Source organism: Ananas comosus, linkage group 13 (assembly GCF_001540865.1).
Source record: "Ananas comosus cultivar F153 linkage group 13, ASM154086v1, whole genome shotgun sequence".
Lineage (NCBI taxonomy): Eukaryota > Viridiplantae > Streptophyta > Magnoliopsida > Poales > Bromeliaceae > Ananas > Ananas comosus.
In genome coordinates this window covers 1912507-1926118 of record NC_033633.1, presented here as the reverse complement: position 1 = coordinate 1926118, position 13612 = coordinate 1912507, and the positions used below count along the sequence as shown (strand labels likewise).

The following is a 13612-nucleotide window of genomic DNA, read 5'->3' as shown; positions in this document are numbered from 1 at the left end:
TAATAGTGGTCCTCTAGGGTTGAGTGGGTGGTTGGTTGAATAGTATAATCTAACGAGTGGAAATGATCAAAGGGTAGGTCTAACGGTAGAAAACTCAATAGTACCAAGAGCTTGGTACTATCGATAGTATAGTAGCCGAACTATATATATATATATATATATAGTTCGGCTACTATACTCTTATGAGAACGATCGCCCTCGTATTCATAAGTCGTTTTCGATGATAGAGCTTCCGAATCGACAATCCATACCATTAAATGTTATCTAGAGCATTTAAAATTTTTAGAAATCAAATTTTATAATTTTTTGACATCATTTACCTTACGATCAAAAGCTCACAAAATTGACAATTTTTAACGGCCGGTATAGAATATTTGCTAGTTTAACGGTGTAAAAGAATCGGAATCGGTTGAATTTTTAATAAAAAATTCTATTCACTACCTAGATAGAGATCAATAACCCGATCTTAAATTGAAGGATCCAATCATTCATTTTTAGGACATCATTTGATTTCGACCGTTCATTTTATGCTCGTTTGATGGATTTTATTATGATTTCGAAAAATTATAAAATTTATTTTTCAAAAGTTTTAAATACTCTATATCATATTTAACGAGTGGATCGTCGATTCGGATGCTCTATTATCAAAAACAACTTATGAGTACAAAGATCTCTATACTCATAAGAGTATAGTAGCCCAACTCTCTCTCTCTCTCTCTCTCTCTCTCTCTCTCTCTCTCTCTCTCTTTATATATATATATATATTATATATATTATAATAGTGTAGAGCTACTAATACTATCGGAAGTATAAATAGTTTGGTGGCCCGATTTTTTAGAGCCACTTGGATCAAAATTCTACGTTGGGACGATAGCGGTCCCTCTTTATGTTGAGATGGTCTCCCTAGGGTTGAGGAGTCTTCATTGGTTAATAAATATTTAATTCAATAATCTAGAATGATCAGGGGTTTGATCTAAGGTTAACAAATTTAGAAGCACCAAACATATTTTATTTTCGATAACCATAATAGCTCTAAGCTCTATATATATATATATATATATATATATATATATATATATTATTTACAAGGCATGCATTTAAGTAAGCAGGCCATAAATAATGTGTAAAATATATTCATTCACAAAAAAAAATAAATTACCACAAACTTTGCTAATGATTGTAGGCTTAATTATTATGATATGATGATATAACATGCAAATGAGTGACGTGGAATGCTTTGTGGTCCTCAAAATTTGCAGCAGAATATAAAGGTAGGAGTACTCAGAAAACAACTGATGCGACGCTTTCACGTGCATTTCTATTCATAGTTTCTTTTTTCTTTTTGTCATTGAGGCCTCCAATAGCATACGTGCATACGCCACCCTCGGAAAATATTTAAAGTGCATTAATTTAGTATCTTGTAGTTTCGTATTTTTTTATTTTAATATTTTATAATTTAAAGTATATTAATTTAGTATTTTATAATTTTATTTTTTTTCGTCGATTCTTCTGTTAATATTTCGTTAAATTATATACAAAAAATTTCAGATACCCTATCTAGGTTTATCGAATATTTATTTTAGTACCTTTTAGTTTTAACTTTGTCATTAATTTTGTTTCCTCCGTTAATATTTCGTTAAATTATATGCAAAAAAACTTCAGATATCCTATCTAAGTTTATCGAATATTCATTTTAGTACCTTTTAATTTTAACTTTATCACTGATTTAATGAAAAAAATTAGTGAAATGAATAATAAAAAGAGAAAAATGAAACCACAGGGTACTAACTTGATACACTTTAAACCATATGGTACTAAAGTGAGAAAGTGTGAAACCACAAGGGGGTTTTTGAAATTTACCCATGTTTTAATGACTAGGAAATAATAATAATAATAATAATAATAATAATAATAATAAGATAGAGGGATTAATGCTGTTCCACTTTAAACCTGGGACTTGATCTGAACAAATTTGGCCCGACGCAACCCTTTCAATCCGACCCAACTGTCGATATTTCGGGCCGGGCTTTGCGTGGACCGGAAATCACATTTGGCCCGAACCTTGCATAACTCCGGTTCGCTCAGACGTCCGTTTGGTATTGAAGCTCATCTCACGATATTAGGTAAAAACGAAATTATGCGAAAACATAGAAAAATATACTTTTTTATTTTTTAATAAAACTTTAGAAAATATATCATAATCGCAAATACATAAAAGAACTCACTGTGCTCAGTTTTCTTGTCACTGCTCTTGATTCCTTTTTAATTCTGAGAATTTATTATTAGTATTATTATTATTATTATTATTATACTTGGAGCCTCAGGGGCCCGAAACTTGGACACTAAACTGGAGCTTGATATGATATTTGTTTTGTTTCACCTCCAAACACATCTCTTCCTCAAATTTTCAGTAGCTCTCCCACAAGCCACGTCCCCTTTCATGCACCATACATTCACTTCTCCATTCCAAATCGGCGAATCATAAAAGAGAACAAGGAGTTATCGCCTCGATCCGGTCCATCATATCGGTTATGTACCAACCACTTGATCTGCCCTTCATTTTATCTCCGATACAAACCCCAAACAATCCAGTGAGTCACAACCTTGTCCGGGTTTAACAAACAAAAGCTTTCTGTATAAGCTATGAAGATCGAAACCTGAAATGAGATGGATGGCAGATCACTAGATGGTTCACGACTGCTGTGGCGGCCCAAGTCCAAGCAATTTTGACAAAAGATCCTCGCACTTCGCTCGTCCACAAATACATGAAGCTCCCCCCCTTGAAACTCTTTATGTTTCATATATAAATATATGCTAAGGCCTCTTCTGTTTCCTGGAACAATTGGTGTTCTCAGAACAGCAGTTTCTCAGAAAAATAGAGATGAGGGTTCTTCCTTTGTCCTCCTCACAAACCCATTTCTCCCCTCCATCTCTTGGACTAAACCGCGGAAACTCAGCTTCTAAGTTAAGCAGAAGCTCCACAAGGTATGGAAAAGTTTGGGCCAAAGCTGAGGAGAAGAGCGGCGAGAAGGACGAGAGCAAGAAGACCAACAAGCAGTCCTTGTTCTCGAGCCTCACCGAAGCACTCGACTTCTCGCAGGTGAGGTCGGCAAAGGACGCCGAGCTACTCGAGGACGCGAGGGAGACCACCAGAGGCGGGGGAAAGATGACGAGGGAACAGGTATTGTTAGTCTAAGCGACGGCCGTCCTCGATATCAACTCGCTCTACAAATTTACAATCTTTTTACGAACTCGGTGTTCATTCCTTTTTGCGCAGTACGGAGCTCTTCGCAGAAAAATCGGCGGCACCTACAAGGATTTCTTCAAGTCCTATGTTGATGGTAACTTCTGATACTCAACTTTGCATCCTTTTCAATCTCAAATACCAATCACACAAATATTTTCAAGTTTATGAACAAATGGAATCCTAAGATCATCTAACTGTCATGTTTCGATTCCAAAAAAAAACAAAATAGTTGATGGGCAATATGTGGAGGATGGATGGGTGGACAAGACATGCAAGGTGTGCAAGAAGGACACAAGAGGAGAACCTCGGCAAGTCGACAACCTCGGAAGATATGTGCATGTTGCATGCTTGGAAAATTCTAAACCAACCAACTTCTTCTCAAAGCTCTTCTCTAGATGATCCAATCCTTCTAAACTGTACACCTATTTTTCTTTTAATCCTATAGATAACAGTATGCTATGCAATGGAATTATATTCATGAAATTTTTTTGGCATCTTACTTCGCATCTCTTAGTACATACATTTGGCAAATGAAGTAGCAGATTCAAATCACAAAGGGAGCACAAGATATAGTAGAATATAAGATGATGAATTATCAGATAGTGAATCCATATACAGATTTACAGAAATTCCGGTAACATAATTCGATTTCATATTCTAAATTTAACTATATTACTTTAATTTCTATATATCCTCACTTAAAGAGAACATTAGTAAACAAACCAAAACATGGCTACATCTAAGGCCAAAGGTTACCTAGTTTAGCTATAATACCAAGCCGGATTCTCAGTAGGAGTTGCATCCTTCGACAGATAAACGCGGCAAGGAATAACGGTGCCTCCTATCCTGAATCCCGGCATTACCGTGAATTCCACCCTTAACATCTCATCTTTCTCGGGCATCACTTTAGGGACTACACTCTCCATATATTCCTTTGAATATCTTTTACCTCTTTTAACATAAAAAACCTCGGCTTTTGGAATGAAAGAATGAGCAATCACTTTTAACGCCCAAACCCATCTCGCCATTCCCACAAACACTCGATAAAATGGCGTCCTTGGATGCCCGCCTCTCAATACGAATTCCCTTTGGTCCGAATTGCCGAAAAAAGAGCTTTCCATCCTCGATGGCACGACCGCCACGTACTTTGCTCTGCAAAATTTGCCAAAGTTTGAATTTGGGTCCTCCAGTAGAGCATCGAAAGGGTCTCGGAAGGTCATAATACGATCAAAACTATCAATGGAAAAGCATTCCTCTCGAAATTCGTCGAGCATAACTCGGGCGAGGTAGGCTTCAAATGCATATTTCTTGTGTGATCTTTCCTCGTAGACAACTGCACCTATCGAATTAACGGCTTGATCGAGGTTCCACCCAGAAGCTTTCATCAAGCTAATCATGGGTTTGGCAAAGTCATGGATGGATTTGGATGCAAACTTAACAACATCGTTTAACAAACTAGGCGTCCATTCCTTTCGAAGCACGAAAACCTCCTCCTCAAATGACGCCTTCTTCTTCACCTTCTCCTCAATTTTCTCCTTCAACTCACGATTCTTTTGATTCATTTCATTGACTTCTTCTTTCAAACGGAGAATATCCGACTCTTTACTTTGAAGCATGGTTTGTAACTTCATCAATAACTTTCGGCACTCCTGAATCTCTACATCAATGGAAGATCGAGAAATGGGCTTGTAATTTGCTTTTCTCATATACAAATCCTCCAACTTGGAGAGCGATTCAAGCTTAGAAAACACCAATTCATCGGCTACCTTAATCTTATTAGGTTCGTAAGGGATATGGGCTTGCTGTAATTGCACATAGGCCAATTTAAGCGCCGAGATTTCTTCAAAAAGCTTCAAGATCACAGCTTCCTCTAAACACCCTGAGCTTGCGCACAATGTTTCCTCAGTTGGGTGTGGGTGCGGGTGCGGGTGAACCTTCTGGCCCCAACTATCATCGCTAATCTCCTCGGCACTACAACTCTCGAAAGAGGAATCACGGGTTGGTTTCGGGCTTTCCACAGAGGGCGAAACCCCGGTGATTTTGGGTTTACAGAGCTTCGAGAAGCGGAGAACGAAATGCGGGATATTGGTAGAGCTCTTGATAAATTTTGTTGGGTTAGATTCCATTAGTTCTTAAAGAGTACGAATATGAGCTCTTGATCACTTATGAAGCAAAGCTCCCTACTTTAGAGCACAAACAATAGGAGCATCAAGGATTTGGGAAAATATCACTTATCTAACACCTAAAAGCTGAGATTTTTAAACAAATCAACATATTGAGATGAGAAAAAAGTAAACTTGATCTGGGTTTAGGAATTTAAGCATTACGGAAACAACAACACTAGGTTTGCTCCAAATTTATCAAAAAAAAACTTCAAATCAATACTAAAAAACACTACAAAACAACCCAAAATCTAATAGCTCTTCTACATACCAAGAAGGCACACCCAAAAGCTAAGATTTTTCAAATGTAATGGAAAGAGAAATGTAATTTTTGCCCCAAAAAATTACAAACTTGATCTTGTAAACCTGATCCGGGCCTTGGGTTTAAGCCATTATAAAGCAGAGAAACTAAAGGAATCAACAAAACTACCAGAATAAGCCACAATGCTTGGTTCCAAATAGATTAAGAACACAAAATTAAGGCTTAACAACACCCAAAAAAACAACTCAAAATCTATTTTTTTCTACGTACCAAGGAGTAATAGCAATTGCTTTGAGTGGAGAAGAGCTTAAAGATTCGAGCTTTCACCCCCAAAGATCGAAATAGAGTGGTGGAGAGGAGCTAAAAGGAAGGGCAAAACCCTAAAACCCTAGTAAACAGTTCTAGCAAGGGTTGTACCTACGAGGGATCTCGAGTATTAATTTCATTTGAAGAGGTTCGAATGGTGAAAATGTACTGAGAACACCTCAACTATAAATTATTTTGAAATCAGTCCATAAACCCTATAAAAAAAAACCTATGTAAACAGTCCCTGAACTTTTTCAATTTGAGTTACTCTTCATACTAGGTATTTGGAGCTCAGTATTTTGGTGTATTTGTAATTTATTACTGCGAGATCCTAAATATGGCTCTTTATTATTTCTTTTTTTTTATTTTTTATAAAAAAAATTGACATTGAATAACATAACAAGATAAATTATTTTATAAATCAAAGATGATAAAATAGGGAATGGATATTGCCAAAGCTGTTTTTGATATTGCTTAACTAAAACAAATTAATTTATGATAATATCAAAAGGGAATTAATATACTGAGAGCAAATTTTACTCTTGCTAGAGTAAAGAGGTTCAATCAGATAAATTGTATTTGCATTTGCGGATATATCAACCCCGAAAATTGATATAGCTTAGTAAATTTTACTAATGTCAAGATAAAAAGATTAAATTCACAACTAGATATAATGTATCTGCTCCGACAACATCAAAAATTACTTTAGCAATATGATCAATTTTCGATAATATATAGAAGTTTCTATTCACTGATTTACTATCATATTTAACGGTATGTACTTATAGAAAATAAAAATAAAAATTATAGCATAGCAAAATACAGAATTCAAAACCGTAAGATACTAAAATGTAAATACACTATACGCCATAGGGCCATATGAAAATCTTTTTGAAGCTTTTTCTAGTAATTAAACTTAATAGCTCTAATAACAATTAGCCATTAATTAATAACTTTTTAATTTATTAAATAGGAGCATTAAATAACTTTCAAGTGAAATAAATTTCTAATTTATGCAAGTAAAACAACTCGAATTGAAAAAAAAAAAAATCAAAAGTTAATAAGTGCCGCATTAAATAAATGAGAGGGGGTTGTATTGAAATATCGTAGAAATATCGTATACTTTAGGAGCTTCCATACATTTTTCCCACTAAAAGATAAAAGTTGGAAATGCAAGTGGTAAGAGATCTGTCCCCCTGTTTCGAAATTCGAGGTGTAAAAATAAGCGGCCCAGCGAATAATGTAGGAGTAATTATAACCCTACAAATTTATAATATAATCCCTTTTAAAGTTTTCAATTTTAAAATATTATATTTTTTAAACTTTATCATATGATTCAATCAATCTTTTTCGTTGTATTGTCTAACGGATAAAAATAAGACATAAAAATTTGTTTTCAATTTTATTATTTTGTTTAAGTATTTTAGAGTAGACACAACCGATTTTAATATATCTTGAAGGATTACAAGATCAAAAATAAAAGTCTCCTTGTTTACCAAAGCTGAGATTTCGAAACATAAGGGATGCAAACTAGGCAAATCCAGAACGGGAGGATCGAGGTATGTCAAGGAGTCGAATTTGGAGCGGATTTTTAAAAATCCTAATCCAAATCCGAACCCGAATCTGAATCTGACTTCAAACCCGAAACCCGAAATCGAACCTGACAGGTTTCATAAATCTATATCCAAATCCGAACCCAATAAAAAACTCAAAACTCGAGTCTAAACTTGAAAATTCAAATATGAAACAATTATTTGTCTTTTCAATATTTTAAAATATATTAAATTAAATCTAAATTTTAAAAATACAAATTAAAATATAGCATCATCTTCCAAAATGATCAGAAAAATGTGATCTGATTTTGCAAAAGCCCAAAATAAGTGAATTTTTTATGCAAAAAGGCCAATTTTTATATACATATTATATAATGTAAAATAAATTTGGATTCTGATCGGGTTCGAGTCGGGCTCGGGTTCAGGTTCAAATCGGATACAATCAAAATCCATATTTATCGGGTTTTTATTTTTGATATCTATATCCGAAACCATATCCGTTTAGTATCGAATAAATCCGGTTCATTCAGGTTCAAGTTCGAATAAAATTTCGAATATCCGTACTCATTCACATCCCTAGGAGGTCCTCTCAAATCAAGGCCTGTTTTCTTAACGGCTCAGGCCGAATTCGGGACAGGTTGGATTTTATTGTATTTATTGCCTTCGCTTTTCATTTCATGTGAGATTAGAAGAAACATATTTTTAACAATATTTTGACAGATCAAAACAAATTGACAAAAAAAAAAAAAACAAAAGCTGCGGCCTCCCGCTTGGATTAATATACGTTTCTTATTTTTGGTTCCTACTAACCGCTCTATTCGGAACGGAAAGGCATGGGATCTCCACCAATGCGGATCCATTTGCATCCCTACTCAGGGGCCTCTCCGCAAAAACTCTAAAATTAAGTGACTAATTGTACATATATTTTTTTTCCAATTAAGTATAAATTAACATTTTTTTTATTAAGTAGTGGCAGAGATAAGGTGAGGTTGCCGTAACGTTTCCCGAGGAAGAGAAAGAAGATTCAAAGGAAAAGAGGGATTAGAATAATTAAAAGAAAGATTAATAAGAAAATATTAGGAGCTTCTATACTTTTTATTTATTTATTTATTTATTTATTTATTCAATTGGTGTAATATTTCTATCTAGGGTTTTATATTATCTTATTATTATTTATTATGAAATGGGGTTGAGTTATTATTGGTGGTGGGAATTCCGAGGAATAGATGATCTCTGAGCGGGAAGAATCTGTTTGCCAAAGTAGCTTTGAATAGTGTAAAAAAAAAAAAAGTTAAATTACCAAAAACCCCTTCAAATTATTTGAATAATATAGAGAGAGAGAGAGAGAGTTTGGCTCTGAATCTCTGATACTATCGATAGGAACAAGCGTTTTGTGCTACCGAATTTTTCGCTGTTAGATTTAACCTTTTGACTATTTTTACCTGTTAGTTTATATTATTCAACTAATTACTCACTCAACCCTAGGGAGCTCATATCATCGTAACCGTATATTTTTTCATCCAATGACCAAAAGTCTAATAACATCAATAGCTTGATATTATTAATGGTATTCCAGTCTAGTTCTAACATTAGACTTAGACTCGGGTAGGGATGACGGGTTTATTGTATTTGTGAGGTAAGAAAGTACGATGAAAAAAATATTATATTTAGTTTTATACGTAATATTACGTTTCACATATTATATAAAGTAAGTTACTATATATTTTTTTACTGTCCCACTTAAAAATATAGAAGTATATTTCTGGCAACATACTTTCGCACTTACTCTATTTTATGTATTAGTATTCAATAAATCTCTATACCGAATGGACCTCTATTATATAAGTTGTAAGTTAGATAGATGTTCATATATGTATATAACGAAAAAAATACTTCGAAGTATGTAAGTGAAGTTCTACAAATTTACTAAGTAATCTAATTTTTTTTTGGCTGGTTATCTGAGATTACATAAGAAATTGAATTATATTTATCTAGCTAAACCCTGACGAGAAATGATTCGGTACTTTTTTAAAAAAAAAATAAAAAAAAAATCTTAACCGTTGATTAATAGAGGGTAAAAATATAACTTTAATACTTAGCAGGTAAAAGAATTATTTTATTCAAGGTTAGTTTGGTAATTAAATAATACAATATTTAAAAAATTTTTTAATTGAGGTCCTAAATTTATGCATTAATTAGTACTAATTTAGAAAATTAATTGATTAACCAAATTTATGAAATTACTAGGCATTAATTTAGGAATCTACTTTAAATGTTTTAGTGTTTCTCAAATTATGCATTAATTTAAATTATAGAAATTTTAGAAATAGTTTTATTTCTAAATACGATGAATTTAAATTTTAAAAATTAAATACTTAAAATTTAAAAGTGAAATTTAAATTAGAGGAATTTCATATTACTATTTAAAAACTAAATTTCTACTAAGATTTAAAATACAGTTTATTCGCACCAGTTTAAAACATAATGCATAAAAAACTTAGAGAGTAAGATTTCTACAACTAGATTTCTCTAGAGGAATTTCATATTACTATTTAAATTTTAAATTCAATGATTTAAAAACTAGATTGAACCGATTGATTTGACTGATCAGACTTTGACCTATTCTATCAAGAATCTGATTTTAACCTATTGAACCGAATAACATTAAGAACAATTTGGAACCGGTAAAGATAATAAATATTTTAAACAGAATGATAATTTAACTGTTAGAGCTAATAAATATTTTAAATATAATTTTAAACATATAAATTAAAAAGATTAGAATTATTGGTGAGAAAAAAAATAGTTAGGAATTTGAATTCGAATCTGACTAACAATCACAAAACTTATTTCCGAACTCGACGGATTTCAAAAATCCATATCCAAATTCAAAACTGACCAATTTTTCGAAACCCAAAACCAAACCTAAACCAGAAGACTAGAATTCAAACAATTATTTCTGTTTACCATATTTCAAAGTATTTATATGAAACTTAAATTTTTAAAATATAAATTTGAATATAATATTAAATTTTAAATTTAAAAGTGAAATTTAAATTAGAGGAATTTCATATTACTATTTAAAGTTTAAATTCAATGATCATATTGTCAAATCATTTGAAATTTTTCTTATATGAAATGCCAAATTATGAAAGGAAAGATAGAGAGTGCAAAAGGAAACAAAGAAAAAATAAAAATTTTGAAAATATAGTAGATGTGAAATGACTAAATTGCTCGTGTATTAAAAGACAAAAATATCCTTTTTTGAGGTACCTGGTAACCGGTACCTCTCCCAAAGTGACCTGCTATTGCAGATCACAATTTTAAAAAAATTAAATCTGAGTCGTTGAATACGCGTGAATGAACGGTAACTAAAAAAAAAAAGTATAGAAGCATTACTCAACCCTGACATGAGAAAAAAAGAAAAAACAAAACAAAAACAAAAACAAAAAGTAATCCACTTTTATTGTGAATGAACATGTTTTATAATATTATTGAAAATGAGCGGTAGCAACCATCAGTACCATAAAATGAAAAATAAGAATGGCTTTAAAAGCGCGATGTCGCGTTCCATCGTATGGCTGAAACTCCACCATTTATTGGATTAAACTTTGGAAGTACTAAACCCGCACTATAAGCGCTGTATCTAGTGCGATAAGTGCGCTCTTAATTTCTATCGGCATATATTTTTAAAATAACTGGTTAGCATTTACGATCTACAAATAGCACCATCTTCAAATTGTAAACCCTATAGTATCATAAGATTAAAAATTGGATAGCGAATACTATTTATATATATTATTAATAGTATTCTAGCGAGGCTAAGGAGTTATTGTCTCTTCTTTTTTTTTTTTTTTGATTTATTCCCAAGTAGCTAACTCAACAAATAAAGAAAAGGTCCAAGCAACACTTTGTCAAATATGTAGATGCCCATTTTGAGACTAAGTGGATCCCAATGCAATACTTTGTCATCTAATTAAAGCCCATTTTTAGACCAAGTCCTAGTGAAGTCACTAATTTATTTGAAGGGCCATTGAACACATCACCTGTGTGACCCAGCCCAAAATGGACTCGAGCTTCAGTACTCTTCGACCGGATCAAATCTTTGCATGTAGAAAAACTTAATTCAAGGTAGGTGATTAATTACCTGGGTTTGATTAATCACTAGCTGTCGAAAAGTGATTAGTCGAATTAATCTTAAAGTTTTAGTTTAAACTATGAACTTTAATGTCGGATCGTTGTCGCTAACCATTAATCCCAAAAGCTCGAGCCGTTAGAAATACACAACCAATTCACTTAAAACATACGAATATAGCGCTCACGGGTCTCAATTGTGACTCGGCGCATCTGGCCTCACACTACTTTGAACATGACTCGGCCTATCCAGCCTCACGCCATTTCGAACATGACTCGGGTCAACCTGATCTTCTGACATAGGACATAATGCTGATCTATTTATGCCAACATTTAATTTGTTGCAATTGAATAACCGAAGCATGATTCTAAGTCAATCATTGGATTATTCGCCAAACCATGTCAAGTTTTTTGATAAGATAGATAAAACAACAGTTGACCAACTATCACATCATCTTCCAAAATGATAAATCTGTTGCTTTAATCAATGTACCATTTGTTAAAATTGAGGTGGCGACATGATAATTGAGTCATAACATATTGAGATTTAGAGTATTTAGAGTTTTTATTTTATTTCTAAGAAAATGATAATATGTTACCGGCTGTTTTGTTTATTTTATTTAAAAAATGAGTTTAGCTGAAAATATACAGTAATTAAAGTTTAAACTTGCGAGCTCGGAGTACCAATCGTTAAAGGGCTTTTTTGTTTCAGAATTGGAATGAGAATAATAAACGGGACAACCAGATATTTAGTATTTCAAGAGAGAGTTTTAGTTAAGGGAGAGGAGAGTTATATAAGGAGAGAAGGGGAAGGTGTCAGAGAGGGAAAGTTTTGAGCGGTTTGCTGTGTAATAGATCAATATAGAATTTAAAGTTCGATTGGGCTTGAATTGAGCCATATTTATTCCAGATTGTTACAGAAATCTAAATCTGATATCTCTAACACAAATAATAACTATTAGAATCAACAAATCGCATTTCTATTTAATAGTCAAAAATAAATGAACTAAATAAACCCTAATTTCTTTGTGCTTAGGCTAGGGACTATCGGCATATTGAGGTGAAAGTTGCTAGCCAACCTTTACGGTTCGAATTCAGTTATCCTATCATGTCATGAGATAATATGATACTTAAATTAATTATCATACAATCACATCGCATTAGAAAAATGAAAACGAGTACAACGAGGCATTCGCTATCTCTAATCAATGGGACAAATTGATGTTCAATAACAATGTATTTTGTGGGATTATATATATATATATATATATATATATATATATATATATAAAATTTAGCTCAGCTATTTGATAATTAATTGACTACAAGATTGAAAAGTTTTATGGAACCGAAAATTCCAAAAGAAATACCAAGTTTTACACTATTTATTTGGCCTCGTCAAATTCTATATAGTTGAAATGGTACCTCCCTGATTCTCTGCGAATTGTTAAATTTTTTATCCCTCGATATTCACGCAATGGTAGTTTAATATAATCTATTGAAAACGATCAATTTTGACTAGTAATTTGAATTAGTATGTATGCCTTTTAATTTGACGGGTCAAAATGCGAAAACTTTTATAGTGTTACAGCACTAACGTTCTCCTACTCTAGCTTCCAGAAAAAATATATACTTGTAAATTCTGAAACTTTTAGATATCCTTCGAAGCCGTAAGCCACTTATGTCGATTGTATATATAAATTTATTTTAAAAGACACGAACATAAGAAAAAAAAGCATGAAGTTTTATAACATGAAGATTAATTATGAATTGATTGGGTTTGTTTCTTATTATGATTATGACTTGTCAATCATTGTATTTCAATAAATGAGAGACACAAAATAATGAGAAAACCGTAATTTACGGGCTCATGCACAACAACTCTGAATCCACTCAGCAACACATGCCTGTTCTAATTTTTTTTTTTTTTTTGGTTTAGTTGAAAGGT

The 13612-nt window shown here is 32.7% G+C and overlaps 2 protein-coding genes across 2 annotated transcripts; one reads left to right on the top strand and one right to left on the bottom strand.

Moving 5' to 3' along the window:
- Positions 2816-3746, top strand: LOC109719761. Its single transcript, XM_020246574.1, has 3 exons — positions 2816-3181; positions 3278-3341; positions 3477-3746. Exons 1-3 carry the CDS (start codon positions 2882-2884, stop codon positions 3644-3646), a joined length of 534 nt encoding a protein of 177 aa, XP_020102163.1. The 5' UTR covers positions 2816-2881; the 3' UTR covers positions 3647-3746.
- On the bottom strand, positions 3806-5538 carry LOC109719760. The gene has a single exon (XM_020246573.1). It carries the CDS (start codon positions 5371-5373, stop codon positions 4009-4011), a length of 1365 nt encoding a protein of 454 aa, XP_020102162.1. The 5' UTR covers positions 5374-5538; the 3' UTR covers positions 3806-4008.

What these genes read in the sequence shown, in the direction of transcription:
- LOC109719760 (XM_020246573.1), bottom strand. Translation starts at nt 5,373, where the DNA reads ATGGAATCTAACCCAACAAAATTTATCAAGAGCTCTACCAATATCCCG.
- LOC109719761 (XM_020246574.1), top strand. Translation starts at nt 2,882, where the DNA reads ATGAGGGTTCTTCCTTTGTCCTCCTCACAAACCCATTTCTCCCCTCCA. An exon ending in GAAAGATGACGAGGGAACAG is followed by an intron (nt 3,182 to 3,277) that starts GTATTGTTAGTC and finishes CTTTTTGCGCAG; the next exon opens with TACGGAGCTCTTCGCAGAAA. An exon ending in CTTCAAGTCCTATGTTGATG is followed by an intron (nt 3,342 to 3,476) that starts GTAACTTCTGAT and finishes AAAACAAAATAG; the next exon opens with TTGATGGGCAATATGTGGAG.